General features: G+C 46.0%; 1 protein-coding gene across 1 annotated transcript in view; it reads left to right on the forward strand.

Annotated features, from left to right (window-relative positions):
- Positions 1 to 4316: 4316 nt before the first annotated feature.
- Positions 4317 to 24808, forward strand: part of LOC144499958 (F-box/WD repeat-containing protein 7-like) — a 231951-nt gene continuing 211459 nt past the window's right edge. Inside the window, exons 1-2 of the mRNA XM_078222687.1 lie at positions 4317 to 4707; positions 7998 to 8150. Of these exons, the coding sequence (XP_078078813.1) occupies positions 4597 to 4707; positions 7998 to 8150 (264 nt within the window). The 5' untranslated portion in view covers positions 4317 to 4596. The remainder of the gene's footprint in view (positions 4708 to 7997; positions 8151 to 24808) is intronic.

Consider the following 24808-nt stretch of genomic DNA (forward strand, 5'->3'; position numbering starts at 1 on the left):
ATTGTCCGACAATGTTCATCGCTATCCGCAAGTCCAGCCATCTTCGTGTCAACCGCAAACTTGCTGATAAAACCAGTTACACCTGCTTCCAAATCATTTCTATATATCACAAATAGCAGAGGTCTCAGTACAGAGCCCTGCAGAACACCACGGGTCACAGACCTCCAGCCGGAAAAAGACCCTTCGACCGCTACCCTCTGTCTCCTATGGCCAAGCCAGTTTTCTACCCATCTAGCCACCTCTCCTTGTATCCCATGAGCCTTAACCTTCTTAACCAACCTGCCATGAGGGACTTTGTCAAATGCCTTACTGAAATCCACATAGACGACATCCACGGCCCTTCCTTCGTCAACCGTTTTTGTCACTTCCTCAAAAAACTCCACCAAATTTGTAAGGCACAACCTCCCTCTTACAAAACCATGCTGTCTGTCACTAATAAGATTGTTCCGTTCTAAATGCGCATACATCCTGTCTCTAAGAATCCTCTCCAACAACTTCTCGACCACGGACGTCAAGCTCACTGACCTATAATTACTCCGGTTATCCCTGCTACCGTTCTTAAATAACGGTGCCACATTCGCTATCCTCCAATCCTCAGGGACCTCACCTGCGTCCAATGAAGCTACAAAGATTTCTGTCAGAGGCCCAGCAATTACATCTCTTGTCTCCCTGAGCAGTCTAGGATAGATGCCATCAGGCCCTGGGGATTTGTCAGTTTTAATGTTCCCTAAAAAACCTAACACTTCCTCCCTTGTAATGGAGATTCTCTCTAACGGGTCAACACCTCCCTCTGAGACACACCCAGTCAACAAGTCCCTCTCCTTTGTGAATACCGATGCAAAGTATTCATTTAGGATCTCCCCTATTCCCTTGGGTTCTCAGCATAATTCCCCTCCTTTGTCCCTGAGAGGTCCGACTTTTTCCCTGACAACTCTTTTGTTCCTAACATATGAGTAAAATGCCTTAGGGTTCTCCTTAATCCTGTCTGCCAACAACATTTCGTGACCTCTTTTTGCCCTTCTAACTCCCTGTTTGAGTTCTTTCCTACTCTCTGTATTCCTCCAGATCGCCATCTGTTTTCAGTTGCCTGGACCTAACGTACACCTCTCTTTTCTTTTTGTTCAGATCCTCAATTTCCCTGGTTATCCACGGTTCTCGAATCGTACCTTTCCTATCCTTCCTTTTTACAGGCACATGCCTGTCCTGCAGCCTTATCAACTGTTCCTTAAAAGACTCCCACATGCCAGATGTGGACTTACCCCTGAACAGCCTCTCCCAATCAACGGCCACCAATTCCTGCCTAATCCGGCAGGAACTCGGTAATTACCAACTCGGTAATGAGTCAGTATTCACCAAAGAGAAGGACTTGGTGGATGATGAGTCTGGGAAAGGATGTGTAGATAGTTTGAGTCATGTTGAAATCAAAAAGGAGGAAGTATTGGGGTTCTTGAGAAACATTAAGGTAGACAAGTCTCCAGAGCCTGATGGGATATACCCCAGAATACTGAGAGAGGCAAGGGAGGAAATTGCTGGCGCCTTGAGAGAAATCTTTGTATCCTCACTGGCTACAGGGGAGGTCATGATGTGGAGATGCCGGCGTTGGACTGGGGTGAACACAGTAAGAGTTTTAACAACACCAGGTTAAAGTCCAACAGGTTTATTTGGTCGCAAATACCATTAGCTTTCGGAGCGCTACTGGTATTTGCTACCAAATAAACCTGTTGGACTTTAACCTGGTGTTGTTAAAACTCTTACAGGGGAGGTCCCAGAGGATTGGAGAATAGCCAATGTTGTCCCTTTGTTTAAGAAGGGTAGCAAGAATAATCCAGGTAATTACAGGCCGGTGAGCCTTACATCAGTGGTAGGAAAATTATTGGAGAGGATATTTTGAGACAGGATTTATTCCCACTTGGAAATAAGTTATCGTATTAGTGAGAGGCAACATGGTTTTGTGAAGGGGAGGTCGTGTCTCACGAATTTGATCGAGTTTTTCGAGGAAGTGACGAAGATGATTGATGAGGGTAGGGCAGTGGATGTTATCTACATGGACTTCAGTAAGGCCTTTGACAAGGTCCCTCCTCGCAGACTGGTGCAGAAGGTGAAGTCACATGGGATTAGAGGTGAGCTGGCAAGGTGGATACAAAACTGGCTCGGTCAAAGAAGACAGAGGGTAGCAATGTAAGGGCGCGTTTCTGAATGGAGGGCTGTGACAAGTGGCGTTCCTCAGGGATCAGTGCTGGGACCTTTACTGTTTATAATATATATAAATGATTTGGAGGAAAATGTAACTGGTTTGATTAGTAAGTTTGCGGACGACACAAAGGTTGGTGGAATTGCGGATAGTGATGAGGACCATCAGAGGATACAGCAGGATATAGATCAGTTGGAGACTTGAGTGGAGAGATGGCAGATGGAGTTTAATCTGGACGAATGTGAGGTAATGCATTTTGGAAGGTCCAATACAGATAGGAAATATACAGTAAATGGCAGGATCCTTAAGAGTTTTGATAGACAAAGGGGTCTGGGTGTCCAGGTACACAGGTCAGTGAAAGTGGCAATGCAGGTGGAGAAGGTAGTCAAGAAGGCATACGGCATGCTTGCCTTCATTGGCCGGGCATTGAGTTTAAAAATTGGCAAATCATATTGCCGCTTTATCGAACCTTAGTTAGGCCGCACTTGGAATATAGTGTTCAATTCTGGTTGCCACACTACCAGAAGGATGTGGAGGCTTTGGAGAGGGTACAGAAAAGATTTACCAGGATGTTGCCTGGTATGAAGGGCATTAGCTATGAGAGGTTGGAGAAACTTGGTTTGTTCTCACTGGAACGACGGAGGTTGAGGAGTGACCTGATAGATGGACAGAGGGGCATCTGTCCATGTCCCTCAACAAGATTATGAGGGGCATGGACAGAGTGGTTGTCAGAAGCTTTTTCTCAGGGTGGAAGAGTCAATTACTCGGGGGCACAGGTTTAAGGTGCGAGGGGCAAGGTTTAAAGGAGATGTACAAGGCAGATTTTTTACACAGAGGGTGGTGGGTGCCTGGAACTCGCTGCTGGGGGAGGTAGTGGAAGCGGATACGGGAGTGAGTTTTAAGGGGCATCTTGACAAGTACATGAATAGGATGGGAATAGAGGGATATGGTCCCCGGAAGGGTAGGGGGTTTTAGTTCAGTCGGGCAGCATGGTCGGTGCAGGCTTGGAGGGACGAAGGGCCTGTTTCGGTGCTGGAATTTTCTTTTTTCTTTGAGGATTTAGACATGTTCCACTATCCATACCTTGGGGGCCTACTGTCAATAAGGGCAAACATTGACAAAGAGCTTCAGTGTGCCAGGAAGAGTGTTTGAAGACCAGGACCTCAGAACCAGCACCAAATTTCTGGTCCACATGTGAGACACCCAGAGACTATCTCAAAAAGTGGACCACACCAACCCTGCGCGCATGTGCAGAGCCAGTGGGATCCTGGGTGTGCGCATGTGCAGAGCTGGCAGGATGATCGGGTCTGCGCATGTGCGAAGCCAGAGGGATCCTGGAATGTGCGCATGTGCAGAGCCAGCGGAATTCTGGGTTGAGCGCATGTGCAAAGTGATCCAGTTCCGGTGAAGCCACTCCCAGGTGTCCACGTGCTTTGCCACGCTTGAAGCCCCGCCCTAAACGATCAGAATCCAATGGCTGGTCGGATGCCTTGAATGGCAGTTGTGTAGACCAATGGGCCGATGGCGGGGCGGGCCCTCCTTCCCTGCTGTTCTCCGGGCCCCTCTTGTCTCGGGTCTCGAGCGTGCGGCAGTTTCGGCCATTATTGGGCTGGGACCAGATATCAAAAAATATACCGTGTCCGAAGAGTATTTCCCAGTGGGATGAATTTAATAACTCCCCAGTTCAAAGTATTCAATCAAGTTTTTGTGAAAAAACAAACAAAACAAGTGAAATAATTGAGGCGACAGCCCCACCCAGACTAAAGACAGCAGCCAATCACTAATGTGGACGGTTGATGAGCATATCCCCGACCAATGGGAATGCAGCCGTCATCTGATTGGCGTTGGGCGAGCGGAGAGGGCGGGCTGGCCGGTGATGGACGTGTGGAGTGGCCAATGAGGCTGCGACATGTCGCTGAGTGACCGTCCCCTGGATCAATAGGCTGCGGAGGCTTGTAGGCGGGGAAAGGGAATACTAAACGCCGATTGGCTCTTCAGGCCTGATGGACGTTGGAACCGGCCAATCAGTGATGCAAGTGATTGCGGGCGCATTTCACCCACCCAATGGCCAGGGCGGGCTTTCTGATTGACATCGCTCCTGTCCAATGGGCGGCCGCGCGGGGGGGGGGGAGGTGGGCGGGAAGGCCGCCAGCGGAAGTGGCGGGTTTTCCGTTTGTTTTTCTGCCGGTTTCGGCAGCCGCTTTTTCTGAGGAAAGTTTTGGGTGAAAATCCCGGGGGAGAGCGCGGGGGAAGCGGCTGTCCGAGCCCGGCACCGAGCCACTCACCCTGATCCCCAACATAGGCCGCGAAGCCTGGCGTTCGCCTCGGCGCTCCCGGCCCCTTCCCCTCCTCACACTCACTGGCTGCGGGAAGAGCGAGAGGCCGAGGCCTCGCGGCCTAACGTCATGGAATCGCCCGAGAAAGTCGATGTGAACCGGGCGAGCGCAGAGGAGTTGGAGACGGCACTATTCGGAATCGGGAGGAAGAGGGCGAGAGCCATCGTGAGGAGGAGAGAGGTGAGGGGGGGGGGGGACACGGGGGAGCTTCACAGTAACTTCACTGCAGTGTTAATGTCAGAGGGAGAGGCAGCGGTGAGGAGGGGGAGCATAGGCGGGTGGAGCTGGGCATTGAGTGAGTGGCAGGAGGTGGGGAGGGGGTAGAGTGGGGGGGTGTGTGTGGTGGAGGCTCTACGTGTTAGAGACAAAGGGAAAGGGTTGGTGAGAGTGGGGAAAGAGTTGGGGCAGATTTATGTCCTGGGGAGGATGGGGGTGAGGTATTGGAGGCCATTTGTTCCAGTGTGCCTGTGCTGGCTGTAAAGGAGCTATCCAGTCTGATCAGGTCTCCAAGCTCTAGGTCTGTGGGCGTGTAGGTTATAATGTCTGAAGTCCATATCTCAAGTATTTTTCAAGTGTGATCAGTGTTTCTGGCTCTACTATCCTGTCAGCCACTGAGTTCCAAATGCCCTTCACATCCTGGGTGAAAAATTACACTTCAACTTCCCTTTAATTCCTCAAACTAATCTGAATTTATCCTCCTTGGTTTCTGATATCTCTGCAAAGGGGAACGGGTCCATATCCATCTCATCTAGGCCTCTAATTATTTTATATACTTCAATTAAATTTCCACTGAGCTTCCTCCCTTCCAAAGGAAACAGTTCAAGCCTATCCAAGCCTATTTGTCAAGCGTTTGACAAAGTCCCTCATGGTAGGCTGGTGAAAAAGGTTGGATCTCATGGGATAAAGGGGGAGGTGGCTAGATGGGTGGAGAACTGGCTTGGTCGCAGAAGACAGAGGGTGGTAGTGGAAGGGTCTTTTTCCGGCTGGAGGCCTGTGACCAGTGGTGTTCCGCAGGGCTCTGTATTGGGACCTCTGCTGTTTGTGATTTATATAAATGATCTGGAAGAAGGTGTAACTGGGGTGATTAGTAAGTTTGCGGACGACACAAAATTGGCAGGACTTGCAGATAGTGAGGAGCATTGTCAGAAGCTACAGAAGGATATAGATAGGCTGGAAATTTGGGCAAAGAAATGGCAAATGGAGTTCAATCCTGATAAATGCGGAGTGATGCATTTTGGTAGAAATAATGTAGGGAGGAGCTATATGATAAATGGCAGAACCATAAAGGGTGTAGAGACGCAGAGGGACCTGGGTGTGCAAGTCCACAGATCCTTGAAGGTGACGTCACAGGTGGAGAAGGTGGTGAAGAAGGCATATGGCATGCTTGCCTTTATAGGACGGGGCATAGAGTATAAAAGTTGGGGTCTGATGTTGCAGATGTATAGAACGTTGGTTCGGCCGCATTTGGAATACTGCGTCCAGTTCTGGTCGCCACACTACCAGAAGGACGTGGAGGCTTTGGAGAGAGTACAGAGGAGGTTTACCAGGATGGAGGGGCTTAGTTATGAGGAGAGATTGGGTAAACTGGGGTTGTTCTCCCTGGAAAGACGGAGGATAAGGGGAGACTTAATAGAGGTGTATAAAATTATGAAAGGCATAGATAGGGTGAACGGTGGGAAGCTTTTCCCCAGGTCGGTGGTGACGTTCACGAGGGGTCATAGGTTTAAGGTGAAGGGGGGGAGGTTTAACACAGATATCAGACGGACATATTTTACACAGAGGGTGGTGGGGGCCTGGAATGCGCTGCCAGGCAAGGTGGTGGAGGCGGACACACTGGGAACGTTTAAGACTTATCTAGACAGCCATATGAACGGAGTGGGAATGGAGGGATACAAAAGAATGGTCTAGTTTGGACCAGGGAGCGGCGCGGGCTTGGAGGGCCGAAGGGCCTGTTCCTGTGCTGTTTTGTTCTTTGTTCAATCTTCCCTCAGTTTCTGATCCAAACATTTTCTGATCCTCTTCATAAATCTCCTCTGCCCCTCTTTGGTCAGTATGTTCTCTGCTGGGTCTGATGCTGGGGTATGAGTTCAGCCAAGGAACACTTGAGAAAGAGTGATCATTGTATGATAACGTTTAGATTAGGAATGGAGAAGACCAAAGGACAGCCTAATATACAACTCCTAAATTGGAAAAGAGCTAATTTCAGTGGGGTGAAGGGATTTTGCCAGATGAAAATGGACCAAATGATTGACAGGAAAAACAGTTTCAGGTATAGGCTAGTCACTTTACAAAAGGAGGGGAACTGAAACCAGGGCTCCTTGGGTGACGAGAGAGATGGAGACTATGGTGACACAAAAAAAGGAGGGTGTATGATGTAGGTCAGGTGAATTTTAAGAGAATCCGGTCAAATACAAAGTTGAGGAGGAAAATAAGACTGGCAAGGAGAGAATATGAGAATTAAGTCTTAGCTAAAGTAAAAGGGAACCAAAAAATCCTCAATGCCATGTAAATAGTAAGCAGGTAGCTAGAATTGGGATAGGACTTATTACGGATAAAGTAAGTGATTATAAACAGGACAAGGCTAGAATACTTGATGAGTACTTTGTATTGGTGTTTATTAAGCAAGGGATGCTGACATATCAGTAGAAGTGGGAGCAATATTGTCTGGGGTGAAAATTGATGGGACAGCCTTTCCAGCAGATCCGTGTGTTTAGAATGGATAAGTCATGTGGTCAAGATGGCAAACATCCCAGGTTGCTAAAGGAAGTGGGGGTGGAGACATTGGAAGAGCTTGTCACAATCTTCAATCTTCCGCAGATACAGGGGGAGTACCAGAGGATTGGAGAGTGGGTATTGAGAGAACCTTATCCAAGAAAGAATGTAAATACGTTGAGTAACTACAGAGCAGTCACTTTAGTTGGTAAGGCTTTAGAAACAGTAATCGGAGAAGTTCACCAGGTAGTGGGAGAGGTTTGAGTTCATTAAAGGAGAGCCAGCATGGATTTGTACAAGGCTGATTCTGTTTGACTAATTGTATTTTTTGATGAAGTTACAGTGAAGATTAATGAAGGGAATGTACTAGATGTTGTCTATATGGATTTGAAAAAAGTCTTTGACAAAGATCCACATGAAAGGCTGGTTTATAAAATTGAGGTTCATGGAATAGGAGAGCCAGTTTGGCTAAAGGATGGTAAACATTGAGTCTTGGTATATGACTGCCCTGGTCAGAGAAATGTGGTAAAACTCTTACTGTGTTTACCCCAGTCCAACACGCCGGCATCTCCACATCAGAGAGATGTGAGCAAGGGATACTTGGACTGGAACAAATTCAGTGGCAATAAGTTGAGTACAAAATGTCAGTTAATAACTAGACTCCTTCATTGATATGTGCGAGACTGTTTATCTTCTGTGTGTGGTGTTATGCTCATGTGATTTATTTGCTGTTTTCTTATCTGAAACTGCTACTTTAGGAGTTGAAAGGCTTTTCGTCGCTGGATGATCTCCTGCACATCAAAGGCATCACAGGCCATCTTCTGGAGAGGAACTGTGAACTACTGTTGTGCCACACCAGTAAGCTGAATACAGAGACCAGCATGCAAGGCTTGTCCAGCAGCTCTGACAGTGTAAGTCAAACTCTGCAATCCAGAGAAAATGGTGTGCGTGCGTGCGTGCATGTGTGTGTTTTGGGGGGTCGGGGGACAGGACAGGATGCGGATGCAGAACCATACACAGTTGGAGAACAGGGAAAATTTCAAGATTGCCTTTTCTATTGATTGGATCACTGATATACAAGACCTGTTTCTGTTGGTTTGATACAAAAAAACTGCAAAATCTCCCTATCTCTATAACCACCTTCTGAGAGCTTTGTACTCCAATTCTGCTCTTTTCCCAGTGGCCCTAATTTTAATTGCTCCATCACTGGTGGCCGTGCCCAGAGCTACTTTGACCTCAGGAAACGATGAATTATGAGGGGCAAGTTGGCTATTGTGGATTGGGAAACTGTTTAAAAGGTATGACAGTAGATAATGGTTGGATTTAAAGAACTAATACATAGTTTACAACAAAGTAGTGTTCCAACCATGGCTAATGGAAGAAATCAAGGATAGCATTAGATCAATCAGAGGTGTATAAAGTTGCCAAAAAATAGTAATCCTGAGGATTGGGCGCATTTTAGACTGCTGCAAAGGAGGACCAAGAAAAAGATTAAGAAAGGGAAAATAGAACATGAGATTAAACTAGTGAATAACAAAGGCCTGTAAAAGCTTCTATCGGTATATAAAAAGGAAAAGATTAGCAAAATGCAAAGTCAGGAAAATTTTTAATGGGCAGCAAGGAAATGATGTGGAGATGCCGGCGTTGGACTGGGGTAAACACAGTAAGAAGTTTAACAACACCAGGTTAAAGTCCAACAGGTTTATTTGGTAGCAAAAGCCACACAAGCTTTCGAGGCTCTGAGCCCCTTCTTCAGGTGAGTGGGAATTCTGTTCACAAACAGAACTTATAAAGACACAGACTCAATTTACATGAATAATGGTTGGAATGCGAATACTTACAACTAATCCAGTCTTTAAGAAACAAAACAATGGGAGTGGAGAGAGCATCAAGACAGGCTAAAAAGATGTGTATTGTCTCCAGACAAGACAGCCAGTGAAACTCTGCAGGTCCACGCAACTGTGGGAGTTACAAATAGTGTGACATAAACCCAATATCCCGGTTGAGGCCGTCCTTGTGTGTGCGGAACTTGGCTATCAGTTTCTGCTCAGCGACTCTGCGCTGTCGTGTGTCGCGACATTCCTTCGTTGTCCAGTACTTCCCCGGAGCGGAGAAGCTACGGCATCTCCTCCGGAGCCTTCAACATGTCATTGATGAAGACGAACATCTCGCCAAGGCCATCCCCACACCCCCACTTCTTGCCTTCAAACAACCGCACAACCTCAAACAGACCATTGTCCACAGCAAACTACCCAGCCTTCAGGAGAACAGTGACCAAGACACCACACAACCCTGCCACAGCAACCTCTGCAAGACGTGCCGGATCATCGACACAGATGCCATCATCTCACGTGAGAACACCATCCACCAGGTACACGGTACATACTCTTGCAACTCGGCCAACGTTGTCTACCTGATACGCTGCAAGAAAGGATGTCCCGAGGCATGGTACATTGGGGAAACTATGCAGACGCTGCGACAACGGATGAATGAACACCGCTCGACAATCACCAGGCAAGACTGTTCTCTTCCTGTGGGGGAGCACTTCAGCGGTCACGGGCATTCGGCCTCTGATATTCGGGTAAACGTTCTCCAAGGCGGCCTTCACGACACACGACAGCGCAGAGTCGCTGAGCAGAAACTGATAGCCAAGTTCCGCACACACAAGGACGGCCTCAACCGGGATATTGGGTTTATGTCACACTATTTGTAACTCCCACAGTTGCGTGGACCTGCAGAGTTTCACTGGCTGTCTTGTCTGGAGACAATACACATCTTTTTAGCCTGTCTTGATGCTCTCTCCACTCCCATTGTTTTGTTTCTTAAAGACTGGATTAGTTGTAAGTATTCGCATTCCAACCATTATTCATGTAAATTGAGTCTGTGTCTTTATAAGTTCTGTTTGTGAACAGAATTCCCACTCACCTGAAGAAGGGGCTCAGAGCCTCGAAAGCTTGTGTGGCTTTTGCTACCAAATAAACCTGTTGGACTTTAACCTGGTGTTGTTAAACTTCTTACAGCAAGGAAATGTCAGGGAAGCTGAACAAATATTTTGTGTTTGACTGCATGAGGAAGATACTAAAAACCTCACAGAAATCAGAGAATCAAGGGACTAATGCAAACGAAGAACCGCAAGATATTTATACTAGTTTTGAAAAAGTACCAGAGAAATTCATGGGACTTCTATGATTCTATGACTTAAAGCAGATGAATCCCCTGTACCTATTCTGACAGTCTCCAAATAAAGGACAGGCCATTTAGGACTGAGATGAGGAATTTCTGCACGAAGGCTGGTGAAGCAGTCACATATGATGTGGATGAACTGTACTTAGATTTAAAGAAGGCATTTGATAAGGCACTACATCAAAGGTTATGTTGGAAAGTGAAAGCTCGGAATAACATATTAGTATAGATAAAAGATTGACTGGCTAATGAAACAAAAATTGGTACAAGTGGGCCTTTTTCTGACTGGCAAGATGTAGCAAGTGGAGTGCCACAGGGATCAGTGCTGCGACCTCAACTCTTTACAATTTATATAATTGACTTGGATGAAGGGACCGAAGATATAGTTGCTAAATTTGCTGCTGATGCAAAGATAAGTAGGAAAGTGTGACGAGGATATGAGAAGCCTACAAAGGGATACAAGACCAAACAAACGGCGTATAATGTATGAAAATGTGATTTTGGCCAGAAGAATAATAAAGAAGCTTTTATTTTGAGTTGATTTATTATTGTCACATGTATTCTACAGAGTGAAAAGAATTGTTTCTTGCATGCCACACAGACAAAGCATACTGGTATCTAAATGGTAAGAGATTGCAGCACTCTGAATTGCAGAGGGATCTGGTTGTCCTAGGACATAAATCACAAGAGACTAGTGTGCAGATACAGCAAGTAATTGGAAAAGCTAATAGTGTTATAGTTTATTGTGAGGGGAATTGATTACAAAAGCAGCTTCACTACACAGGGCACTAGTAAGACCGCATCTGGAGTACTGTGTACACTATTGGTCTCTTTATTTAAGGAAGAATGTAATTACATGAGAAGCAGTTCAAATTTACTAAACTAATACCTCAAATGGGTAGATTGTCTTATGAGGAAAGATTGGAGAGATTAGACTTGTGAGTTGGAGTTTAGAAGAGCAAGAGGCGACTTGATTGAAACCTTTAAGATCCTGAGGGGTATTGACAGGGTGCATGTGGAGAGGATGTTTCCTCTTGTGGGAGAATTAGCACTAAGGGCCATTGTTTAAAAATAAGATGCGCTAATTTAAGATGGAGATGAGGAGAAAATTCTTTTCTGAGTCGTGCGTCTCCAGAACTCGTTTCCTCAAAAGGCGGTGGAAGCCGAGTCTTGGACTATTCTTAAAGCAGAGCTAGATCAAGTCCTGATTAACAAGGGGGTAAAAGGTTATCAGGGGTCAAGAGGAATGTGGGGTTGAGGTTACCATCAGATCAGCCATGATTTGAACATTCTTTCACGGGATGTGGACATTGTTGGCTGGACCAGCATTTATTGCCCATTCCTAACCGCCCTTAAGGGGGCATTTAAGAGTCAACAACACTGCTTTGGCTCTGGAGTGACATATAGGCCAGACGGGGTAAGGATGACAGATTTCCTTCCCTAAAGGACGTTAGTGAACTGGATGGGTTTTTCTGACAAGTGACTGGTTTCACCAACTCGCTGCCGAAGAATGCAGTTTACACCTTTTGCCTTTAATCAGGCTTCAGGTGATTGACAGGTAACTACCACTCAGCTATTTGAGTGGGGGCAGCTCCTTTTTTTTTACCAACTAACTAGACCACTAAACTTATAACTGAAAAAACCCAGGAAAATTAGATTTACCACTTACCTCTTTAATTGCCCCACTGCTCCAAATGACCAAGTTTCAACCCCACTGTGGCTGCCTCACTCAGGCTGTATCCCCTTCAGGTATGCAAAGTTCAGTAGGAGTGCACTTATGCCTCTCCCTTACATAGAGCTCGATATAGATCAGTTGGAGACTTGGGTGGAGAGATGGCAGATGGAGTTTAATCCAAACAAATGAGGTAATGGATTTTGGAAGGTCTAATACAGATAGGAAATATACAGTAAATGGCAGAACCCTTAAGAGTATTGATAGGCAAAGGGATCTGGGTGTACAGGTACGCAGGTCACTGAAGGTGGCAATGCAGGTGGAAAAGGTAGTCAAGAAGGCATACGGCATGCTTGCCTTCGGCTGCGGCATTGAGCTTAAAAATTGGCAAGTCATGTTGCAGCTTTATAGAACCGTAGTTAGGCCGCACTTGGAATATAGCGTTCAATTCTGGCTGCCACACTGCCAGAAGGATGTGGAGGCTTTGGAGAGGGTACAGAAAAGATTTACCAGGATGTTGCCCTGGTATGGAAGGCATTAGCTGTGAGGAGAGGTTGGAGAAACTTGGTTTGCTCTCACTGGAACGACGGAGGTTGAGGGGCGACCTGATTGAAGTTTATAAGATTATGAGACATGGACAGAGTGGATAGTCAGAAGCTTTTTCCCAGGGTGGAAGAGTCAATTACTAGGGGGCATAGGTTTAAGGTGCGAGGGGCAAGGTTTAAAGGAAATGTACGAGGCAAGTTTTTTTAACGCAGAGGGCAGTGGGTGCCTGGGACTTGATGCCGGGGGAGGTAGTGGAAGCAGATACGGTAGTCACTTTTAAGGGGCGTCTGGACGAATACATGAATAGGTTGGGAATAGAGGGATATGGTCCCCGGAAGGATAGTTCAGTCGGGCAGCACGGTCGGTGCAGGCTTGGAGGGCCAAGGACCTGTTCCTGTGCTGTAATTTTCTTTGTTCCATGGTAATCATTTAGACTTTTAATTCTAGGTGTTTTATTGAGTTTAAATTTCACCATTTGCCATGGTGGGATTCAAAGCTGGTCTCCCAGAGCATTGCCCTGGGTCTCTGGAGTGTGAGTCCACAAGTGGCATAGCAGGCCTGAGTGGTTTACTCCAGCTCTTAAATCTGTACATTTGTATGAATCTTTGAAATTCTGTGCTTCAGAAGGCTGTGGAGTCAGTTGTTGAATATGTTCAAGAAGGAGATTAGTAGATTGCTACGTGTTAAAACATGAAGCAGCATGGAATCAGTGCAGGAAATTGTTGGAGGTCAGTCATGATCTAATTGAATGGCGGAGCAGGTTTGAAGGGCTGAATGGCCTCATCCTATTTATGTTCTCTGGAATTCTTTCCCTTTGTATCTCTACCACTCTCTCCCTTAAAGACATTCCTGCAAACCTACTCTCACCTGTCTTTGGCTCTGTGTCAGATTTGTCTGATGCAAAAGAACATTGAGGAATCTGAGGAGAAGAAGAAGAGTAGATCATTGACCTTTTCCTGTTCTGCCATTCAAGAAGATCAAGACAGTCTCAAACGGTTTAATCAGATCCTTGTAAGGATCATTTGTGTTTGGGAGAAGACTAGTTCCTCGGTCATTGTCGCACTCATTCCAGATGCCGACTATGTTGACATCCTTGAGGTTCTGTGGAGCATTTCCTTTGATTCCTGAAATTTTATGAAGTCAGCTATAAGTTAATCAACAAGCTTTATGATCTATGCTGGAATGCGGTCTGGACCAGGGAGTTTGGTTGTGTAATCATGTAAGGAAGCTTGCTGAGAGTTCTATTCTGCATTGTTCCTAACTCCTCATCTGGAAGACTGCCACTAGGGCGGTGTGGTGCGGCGCTCGGCCCTACTGCTCAGTCTATATTTAGTGCTCAAGTTTGTGGAGTGTAACTGAAGCTGTGATCCACTGATTTAGAATTGAGAATGATCCTCACTAATCCACAGCTGGCAAGGAATTCAGAGAGCTCTCCAGGACCACCAGATACCGGAGATGAGATATCTGCAGCTTCTTGAGTGATATCTGTACAAGTGTAATATTGAGTTAATTAGACACGTTTAGAATACCCTGCCCCTTGATATTGCAACCCCTCGTTCTCACAAAGCAAAGCTGTCATCTCGTTTATTTGGAGCGATAGAACAGGTGACCTGCCTATCATATGTTAAAACGGCTCTGGACTGAGCACAGGCATCTCACTCCCCAAGTGTCAGATTCATTACAGATGTGATACGGTCTTAAAATGTTGTCTCTGTGCTTCAGTTTGAAAAAGATCTAATCTTCTCGACCTTGGGCTGTATTTAGAGCAGTTTAACTATAGTTGCAAAAGGCAAACTGAAACTCTTAGCCACTGTAAAATGGATCATGGAACAGTGATGCACAAGATCTGGGCATCACATGTTGCCAGTATTTTAACAACTTTCAAGTCAGTTGTTGACCTGAGACGTTAACTCTGTTTCTCTCTCCACAGATACAGTTGAGATTTCCATAATGATTTTATGTTCTCATTGGTTCAAATTTCAAGTTTCTTTCTATTCAAAAAGCTGGAGAATATCACTGGGGGAGGGAAGGGAAGAAATTAGACCCTCAGAAGACCAGGTACACTTGGAGAAAGTTAGTTACTCCTTTGCTAAAAACTCAGTAAGCCAGGGGCTTAAAAGTCAACCATTAAATGGACTGGTAGCCTGCTGCTATTTATACGGCATCACATTTATGGCATTCAGTTATGTCTTTACTGTGACTAAGTTGGTGATATGTGAGAGCTTTACACTGCAGGTGAAGGACTGCGAGGGTGGGGTGTGGGCAATTGTCACGGCCATAAAAACGTCACAAAAATCTGTCTGGCAACAAAAGATCTTGGTCGGATAGAGGGCGACACTGAAGGTTACCATCGCTGTATTACTATAGCATGCAGTAAATTATTCCCTGAGCCCATGTCAGCAGTGCCAGCACTGAGTGTCCAGCACACACTGTCTGTCAGTATCATTGGTGTGAAGTGTATTCCTTGCTGCTTTTAGGAAAATGACTGTAATTTAAAAACAGTTGTTTGCAGGCTGAAGACACTCCACAGAAACAGATTATTTGATTCAAATGGCCTCCACACAAGCTGCCTCTCACCTCTCCCTATCATAAAAGCCTCCTCCTCTTTTCTCCCTCATGCTGCCACTTAGATGTATCTGTTACTTGCTTCAACCACTCCCTCTGGCAGCGAATTCCACATTTTTGTGTCTTATGTTTATCACATCCGTTCAGTGTCTGCAGCCTGGAAAAATGTCCCAATGTCTTTCAGAGCAATGTTTGAAAAGCCTCTTTCTAATGGGTACAAGAGCTGAAATGTGAAAATGTCTTAACATAGAAACTAGAAGCAGGGCCATTCTGCCCCTCGAGCCTGCTCTGCCATTCATTTTGATCATGGCTGATCATCGAATTCAATATCCTGATTCCACCCCCCCCTCCCCCCTTCCTCCCATATTCCTTGATCCCTTCAGCCCCAAGAGCTATATCTAATTTCTTCTTGAAATCAGACAGCATTTTAGCTTGAGCTACATTCTGTGGTTGTGAATTCCACACATTCACCACGCTCTGGGTGAAGAAATTTCTCCTCACCTCAGTTCTAAAAGGGTTATCCTCAAACTATGACCCCTAGTTCTGGACTCCCACACCATTAGGAACATTCTTTCTGAATCTACCCTGTCTAACCACGTTAGAATTTTAAAAGTTTCTATGAGGTCTCCCCTCACTCTTCTAAACTCCAGTGAATATAATCTGAACTGACTAACCTCACATTTATGCACATTATACTTCAACTGCCATGCAGGTGCCCACACACTCAACCTGTCCAAATCATGCTGAAGCATCTCTGCATCCTCCTCACCTGCCCACCCAACTTTGTATCATCTGCAAATTTGGAGATAATACATTCAGTTCCCTCTTCCAAATCATTAATATATAATGTGTACAATTGGGGTCCTAGCACGGATCCCTGCAGACCCTGTCTAGTCACTGACTAGCAGCTGCTCCAGTTCCAACATTAGGCTCACTGGTCTATAGTTCCCTGTTTTCTCTTTACCTCCGTTTTTGAATAGTGGGCTTACATTAGCTACCCTCCAATCTGTAGGAACCATCCCAGAGTCCAAAGAATTTTGGAAAATGACTACCAATGGATCTATTATTTCCAGGTCCACTTCCTTAAGTACTCTGGGATGAAGATTATTCGGACCTGGAGATTTATTCACTTTCAATCCCATCAATTTCCCCAAAACCATTTCTCTACTAATGCTGATTTCCTTCAGCTCCTCATTAAAACATGTTTCTCTCAGCACTTCTAGTACATTATTCATGTCTTCCTTTGTGAAGACTGAAGCAAAGTACAAATTTAATTCCTCAGCCTTTTCTTTATTCCCCGTTACGAATTCTCCCGTTTCTGACTGTAAGGGGGCTACATTAATTTTTGTCAACCATTTTCTCTTTATAAGCCGATAGAAACTTTTACAGTCAGTTTTTATGTTCCCTGCTCGCTGACTTTCATACTCTATTTTTCCCTTCTTAATCAATCCCTTGGTACTTTGCTGAATTTTAAACTGCTGCCAATCCTCAGGCCTGTTGCTTTTTCTTGCCAATTTGTATGCTTCTTCCTTGAATCTGATACTATCTCTAATTTCTCTTGTAAGCCATGGTTTGGCCACAATTCCCTTACCATTCTTGTGCCAAACAGGAATAAACAACTTCTGGAGTTCACCTATTTGTTCTTTAAATGTCTGCCATTGCCTGTCCGCTGTCTTTCTTAGTCCATCATGGCCAGTTCATACCTCATACCATCATAGTTACCTTTATTAAGATTCAGGCCCCTGGTCTCAGAATCAACTACATCACTAGCTATCTTGACAAGAATTCTACCATATTATGGTCACTCATCCATCCCCAAGGGTTCTTTCGCAAATAGATCTTTTCTCATTGCACAACACCCAAGATGGCCTGCTCCCTTCTTGGTTCCTCAAAGTATTACTCCAGAAAACCATCCCATATACACTCCAGAAATTCCTCCTCTATTGCACTGTCACTAATTTGACTCTCCCAATCGACATGCAGATTAAAGTCGCCCATAATCACAGATGTTCCTCTAACACATGCAACTCTGATTTCCTGTCTAATGGTTTTCCGAACATGATGTAACTCCACCACCTTTTCCTTTCCGTCTGTCCTTCCGAAACACTGAATAGCCCTGAATGTTAGTTCCCATCCCCCCTCATCTTGGAGCCATGTCTCTGTAATGCCAACTGCATCATACCCCTTTACATCTATCTGTGCAACTAATTCATCCATTTTCCTGCCTGTGGAGTCTGAGCCTGTGGTGTGACCACCTCCCTATATGTGCTATCCATGATACTCTGTGCGTCTCAAATGTTCCGCAGTATCCCCAGCCACTGCTCCAGTTCTGAAACGCAGGCTTCCAAGAGCTGCAGCTGGAGACACTCCCTGCATACATGCTGGCCCCAGGCACTGGAAACTTTCTCGGCCTCCCACGTGGAGCAAGAAAAGCAGACCATGGCTTGGAGCTCTCCTGTCATACCCCTTTAAAGTTTTGAAAGATGTTTTGTTTCAGATTATATCCAATTCTCCAGGGCCCTTTCCTGCTCCTCGTTACTACCGAATATAACCTTTACAAACTGTAAACCGCAGAAATTACCTCTGAGACTGCAAGTGATAAAATTATTAAATACTTGCCAATCAGCTCTTTCCCTCGTACCCTCTACTACTGCAGCAGGGCAAGACCACACCTTGCTTTTACCTTGCATATCCTCCTCACAGTGCCCTTTTTTCTAGTTGGAGAAGGAGGGAGGGATGGAAATAATCGCTCGTTGGCAGCACTGGACAGTCTGGGTGACTGTGATGACTTCTCCCAGAATGCTCCTCGGTGAAGTCACTCTGCTGCCTCTCCTTGAAGTTTGTAATATAATGAAAATAATCACACACAATCCCTACAATGCAGAAGGAAGGCATTCGGCTCATTGAGTCTATATCAGCCACAATTCCACCGAGGCCCTATCCACGTAAACCCACACATTTGCCTTGCTAATAGTTTGTTTAAGAAGTGTTACAAGAATAATCCAGGTAATTACAGGCCGGTGAGCCTTACGTCAGTGGTAGGGAAATTATTGGAGAGGATTCTTCGAGACAGGATTTATTCCCACTTGGAAATAAATGGACGTATTAGTGAGAGGCAACATGGTTTTGTGAAGGGGAGGTCGTGCCTCACTAACTTGATCGAGTTTTTCGAGGAAGTGATGAGGGTAGGACAGTGGATGTTGTCTACATGGACTTCAGTAAGGCCTTTGACAAGGTCCCTCATGGCAGACTAGTGCAGAAGGTGAAGTCGCATGGGATCAGAGGTGAGCTGGCAAGGTGGATACAAAACTGGCTCGGTCAAAGAACACAGTAAGAAGTCTCACAACACCAGGTTAAAGTCCAACAGGTTTATTTGGTAGCAAATACCATAAGCTTTCGGAGCACTGGTCCTTCGTCAGATGGAGTGGAAATGTGCTCTCAAACAGTGCAAACAGACAAAATCAAGTTGCAGAATACTGATTAGAATGCAAATCCTACAGCCAGCCAGGTCTTAAATGTACAGACAATGTGGGTGGAGGGAACATTAAACACAGTTACAATGCGTATTGTCACCAGACAGAACAGCTAGTGAGATTCTGCAAGCCCAGGAGGCAAGCTGTGGGGGTTACTGATAATGTGACATAAATCCAACATCCCGGTTTAGGCCGTCCTCATGTGTGCGGAACTTGGCTATCAGTTTCTGCTCAGCGACTCTGCGCTGTCATGTGTCGTGAAGGCCACCTTGGAGAACGCTTACCTGAAGATCCAAGGCTGAATGCCCGTGACCGCTCGGTCAAAGAAGACAGAGGATAGCAGTGGATGGGTGCGTTTCTGAATGGAGGGCTGTGACAAGTGGTGTTCCTCAGGGATCAGTGCTGGGACCTTTGTTGCTTGTAATATATATAAATGATTTGGAGGAAAATGTGACTGGTTTGATTAGTAAGTTTGTGGACAACACAAAGGTTGGTGGAATTGCGGATAGTGATGAGGACCATCAGAGGATACAGCAGGATATAGATCTGTTGGTGGCTTGGGCAGAGAAATGGCAGATGGCGTTGAATCCAGACAAATGTGAGGTAATGCATTTTGGAAGGTCTAATACAGATAGGAAATATACAGTAAATGGCAAAACCCTTAGGAGTATTGATAGGCAGAGGGATCTGGGTGTACAGGTACACAGGTCACTGAAAGTGGCAATGCAGGTGGAGAAGGTAGTCAAGAAGGCATACGGCATGCTTGCCTTCATCAGCTAGGGCACTGAATTTAAAAATTGGCAAGTCATGTTGCAGCTTTATCGAAATTTAGGTCACACTTGGAATATAGTGTTCAATTCTGGTTGCCCCACTACCAGAAGGATGTGGAGGCTTTGAAGAGGGTACAGAAAAGATTTACCAGGATGTTGCCTGGTGTGGAGGGCATTAGCTATGAGGAGAGGTTGGAGAAACTTGGTTTGTTCTCACTGGAACGACGGAGGTTGAGGGGGCGACCTGATAGAAATCTACAAGATTATTTGAGGCATGGACAGAGTGGATAGTCCAGGTTGGAAGAGTCAATTATTAGGGGGCATAGGTTTAAGGTGCGAGGGGCAAGGTGCGAAGGGCAAGATTTAAAGGAGATGTACGAGGCAAGTTTTTTTACACAGAGGGTGGTGGGTGCCTGGAACTCTCTGCTGGGGGAGGTAGTGGAAGCAGATACGATAGTGAGTTTTAAGAGGCGTCTTGACAAATACATGAATAAAGGGATATTATGGTCTCCGGAAGGGTAGTGGGTTTTAGTTCAGTCGGACAGCGTGGTCGGTGCAGGCTTGGAGGGCCTAAGGGCCTGTTCCTGTGCTGTAATTTTCTTTGTTCTCTTTGCTCTTTGTAATCCCGCTGACACTATGGTCAATTTCCCATGGCCAATCAATCTAACCTGCATATCTTTGGAATGTGGGAGGAAACCGGAGCACCCGGAGGAAACCCACACTCATGGGGCGAATGTGCAAACTTCACCCAGGCAGTGACCCAAGGCCGGAATTGCTGATGTTTGAACCACTGTCTCTGCAACACACCACCCCCCAAGCCACAGGGTTCACTCTCACTTGAAGAAACTCAACAAAGTCGCTACTCTAGCTCTCAGCTGATGCTAAAATGCCGCCCCTACTACCTTCCGTCCGGAGTTCACCTCCATTATCCTGATGGCAGCTTACATCCCACCCCATGTGGACGTGAGATCGCGCTGGACGAAATATACACCTCTACGAGTAGCCTTGAGATGAAACATCGCGAGGCTTTGTTCATCGTGGCCGGGGACTTCAATCATGCTCAAGAGCGTCCTACCAAGTTACCACTAACACGTCTCCTGTTCCACCAGAGGCCCAAACATCCTAGATCACTGCTGTACAAATATCAAACATGCCTACCGTTCCATCGCCCGCCCACACTTGGGGTAAATCAGGCCACAAGGCTGTGCTCCTGCTCCCAGCTTACAAGCAAAACTGAAGCGGGAGAATCCATCAAAGAGAGTCGTGTAATGTTGTTCTGAGGAATCGGATGATCTCCTACGGGGCTGCTTGGAGTCAGTGGATTGGTCAGCATTTAAAAACTTTGCGACCAGCCTGAACGAGTACGCCACTACAGAAACTGACTTCATTAGTAAGTGTGTAGAAGACTGTGTGCCAAAGAAGCAAATCTGTGCGTTTCCCAACCGGAAACCATGGATGAACAGGGATATCCACTGCTTGCTGAAGTCCAGGTCTGAGGCATTCAAGCCAGGCGACACTGACCTCCACACGAAAGCCAGATACAATCCAACGAGATCCATCAAAGATGCCAAAAGACAGTATTGCACCAAGCTCGAGTCCAAGGCTAGCCCCTGCCGACTAGGGCAAGGTCTGCAAGACATCACAGGCTACAAGTTTGAAGGCATGTAAAACTGCCGGCTCCAACACACCCCTTCCTGATGAGCTCAATCCATTCTACGCCTGTTTTGAGCAAGAGGTCAGCGAGAGAATGCCCTCCACCCTCGGTGAACCTGTATCTGGGGTCCCCATGCAGATGTCAGAGCAGCTCTCTTGAAGATCAACCCACGGAAAACGACTGGCCCAGAGGAGGTACCCGGACGAGCACTCAGATCCTGCACGGATCGGCTGGCGGGGGTTTTCGCAGACATTTTCAACCTCTCTTTACAACAATTTGAGGTCCCTATCTGCTTCAAGAAGACGACCATCATCCCGGTACCCAAGAAAAACCAAGCAGCGTGCCTTAATGACTATCGGCCGGTGTCTCTGACATCCATCATTGTGAAGTGCTTTGAAAGGCTCGTCATGGCACGAATCAATTCCAGCCTCCCGGACCAACTGGATCCACTACAGTTTGCACACCGCTCCAACAGGTCCACAGCAGAAGCCATCTCCCTGGCCCTGCACTCAACCCTAGAACACCTAGGTGTCTTGGTTAGCTATTTCAAACTCCTATTTATTGACAATAGCTCAGTCTTCAACACCATCATTATTCCCACCGAACTCATTTCCAAACTCCGTGGCCTGGGCTTCGGCACCTCCCTGTGTGACTGTATCCTGAACTTCCTAACACTCAGACCACAATCAGTAAGGATAGGCAACAACACTTCCTCCACGATCATCCTCAACACCGGTGCCCCACAAGGCTGTGTTCTCAGCCCCCTACTCTACTGCTTGTACACCTATGACTGTGTGGCCAAATTCCTCTCCAATTCAATTTTCAAGTTTGCTGACGATGCCACCGTAGTGGGTCAGATCTCAAACAATGATGAGACAGAGAACAGGAATGAGGTAGAGAATCTGGTGCGGCAACAATAATCTCTCCCTCAATGTCAACAAAACGAAGGAAATTGTCATCGACTTCAAAAAGCATAAAGGAGAACGTGCCCCTGTCTACATCAACAGGGACGAAGTAGAAAGGGTCGAGAGCTTCAGGTTTTTTAGGTGTCCAGATCACCAACAACCTGTCTTGGTCCCCTCCCCCCATGCTATCACAAGAAGACCAAAAGACATAAGAGCAGAATTAGGTCACTCAGCCCACTGAGTCTGCTCCGCCATACAATCATGGCTGATATTTTTCTCTTCCCCATTCTCCTGACTCTTCCCCATAACCCCATATCCTCTGATTCCCCTTATTAATCAAGAACCTATCTATCTCTGTCTTAAAGACACTCAATGACCTGGCCTCCACTGCCTTCTGCGGAACAGATATAGTTAAGAAAGCCCACCAACACCTCTACTTTCTCAGAAGACTAAGGAAATATGGCATGTCAGCTATGACACTCCAACTTTCACAGATGCACCATAAAACCCATTCTTTCTGGTTGTATCACAGCTTGGTATGGGCTCATGCTCTGCCCAAGACTGCAAGGAACTACAAAAGGTCTTGAATGTAGCCCAATCCATCACGCAAACCAGCCTCCCATCCATTGACTCTGTCTACACTTCCCGCTGCCTTGGGAAAAGCAGCCAGCATAATCAAGGACCCCACGCATCCTGGACATTGTCTCTTCCACCTACTTCCGTCGGGAAAAAGATACAAAAGTCTGAGGACATGTACCAGCTGACTTGAGAACAGCTTCTTCCCTGCTGCTGTCAGACTTTTGAATGGATTTACCTTGCATTAAGTTGATCTTTCTCTCCACCCTAGCTATGACTGTAACACATTCTGCGCTCTCTCCTTTCCTTCTCTATGAACGGTATGCTTTGTCTGTACAGCGCGCAAGAAACACTACTTTTCACCTGTATGCTAATACATATGACAATAATAAATCAAATCAGCAAGTATCTGCCTGTAACTCCAGTAAGTTTAAAAAAAGACTAAAGATACTGGAATTAAGAAAAAACATTCATGGGATGTGAAAGTTACTGGCAAGGGCAGCATTATTGCCCTTGAAGATGGTGGTGAACTGCCGCCTTGAACTGCTGCGATCCATTTAGTGTAGGTACACCCACCGTGCTGTTAGAGAGGGAGTTCCAGGATCTTGCCCCAGTGACAGTGAAGCAAGAGCCAACATACTTCCAAGTCAGGATGGTGAATGGCTCGGAGGGGGATTTACAGCTGGGGGTGTTACCATGTGTCTGCTGCCCTTGTCCTAGATGGTGGTAGTCGCAGGTTTGGAAGGTGCTGTTGAAGGGGCAAGTGCCTGAGGTGCATCTTGTAGCTGGTACACACGGCTGTCACTGTGCATTGGTGGTGGAGGGAGCGAATGTTGGAGGTGCTGGCTGGGGTGCCAAGCGTGTGGACTGCTCCATGTGGCACAGGTCAGTCGATGCATCTAGAGAGAGGTGATGACATTTAGGTGGCTGTCTGTAGCCTGATGGAGGTTACACTCCAAATACTGTCTTGACAGAAGCTGATCTTGTACTGCCAATACTAACTTCATTGTTGATCGACATTGTTTCCCATATGATTGGTCAATAGAATTGCTCATTCACTGAGTACAAGGGCTTGCATATTTCATCATTGCTTTTGTAATGGAAGGAAATGCTCAGGCAGTCCACTAGCGTGAATAATTGGGATTATATTCGGATAAATATGGCAAAGCATGCATCCACAAGTCCCCCCAAAAATGCCAGGGTTTTTAAGAACAGGCTGATGTCAATTTAGATTCTGGGCTGAAGTAGGATTTAATTCCCAGCTTGTGCTGCTGAAGTAGTTGGATACAGATCTGTAGATGCTGTGGTTTATTTTGTGGTACTGTGGGGATATAATTGCTGTTCATAGATCTGGATTAGGTGCCGCACGATCTGTACTCGTTTCTACAATTGTGTGAATGGTTTTGCTGAAAGTGGCACCATGCCACCACCTGCTGGCTATTCACAGGGACAGCAGCATATTCAGCTGTGTTTGTGCTCCTTTGTTACTCTGCAGTGGAATTAATTAAAACCTGTCTTTGTTCAGTAATCTTCTAATACAGTAACTGGTTAGAGATTCTGAATTTGATGCAAGTGCAACATGGGGTGCAAATTGGCAAAGAGCAGATCTCACCTGATTGAAGTCTTTAGGAGGAAGAAGGGAATTGACCAAACTGAATCAGGTAAATTGCTCACTGCTGCAAATGGTTCAAATAAAGGGTGGGAGTGGGACATGAGATCAAAATGAGGAAGTTAAGAGTAAGGGTGGGGGTTTGGGGAAATGTTGGTCGAATTTTTATTGAAGGGGTAATTAATCTTTGGGGTAAGTTAGCAGAGAAAAATGGTATGAATGGAAGCAACAGATAATTTATCGTGTTCTTTGAAATATAAGATGAATCACTGATCTTTGAAACATGGATGGGAGCATGGGTCTTCCCAGAAGAAATTTCTGGGACTGTATGATGGGCTGCTGCAGTAATCAATGTGCATTCGATAACAGAATTCTGCCTGGCAGCAATATGGACAATGGTGGATGGAAAGCAAGAAAAATGTATCCTGAGTTTACAGGGCCTAAAGCAGCAGTTGCAATGCTGGCCATGGCATTTGTATCTTCAATGACTTTGCAAACTTGTTCAGAGGCATCATGTGTGACTCCGGAATTTAGACCTCATCACACACCCACATATGGCCCTTTCAACGCAGGCCACATCAGCAGAGAGCTCATTTCTATGACAAACTCAGGATTG

Source organism: Mustelus asterias, chromosome 10 (assembly GCF_964213995.1).
Source record: "Mustelus asterias chromosome 10, sMusAst1.hap1.1, whole genome shotgun sequence".
NCBI classification, from domain to species: Eukaryota; Metazoa; Chordata; class Chondrichthyes; order Carcharhiniformes; family Triakidae; genus Mustelus; species Mustelus asterias.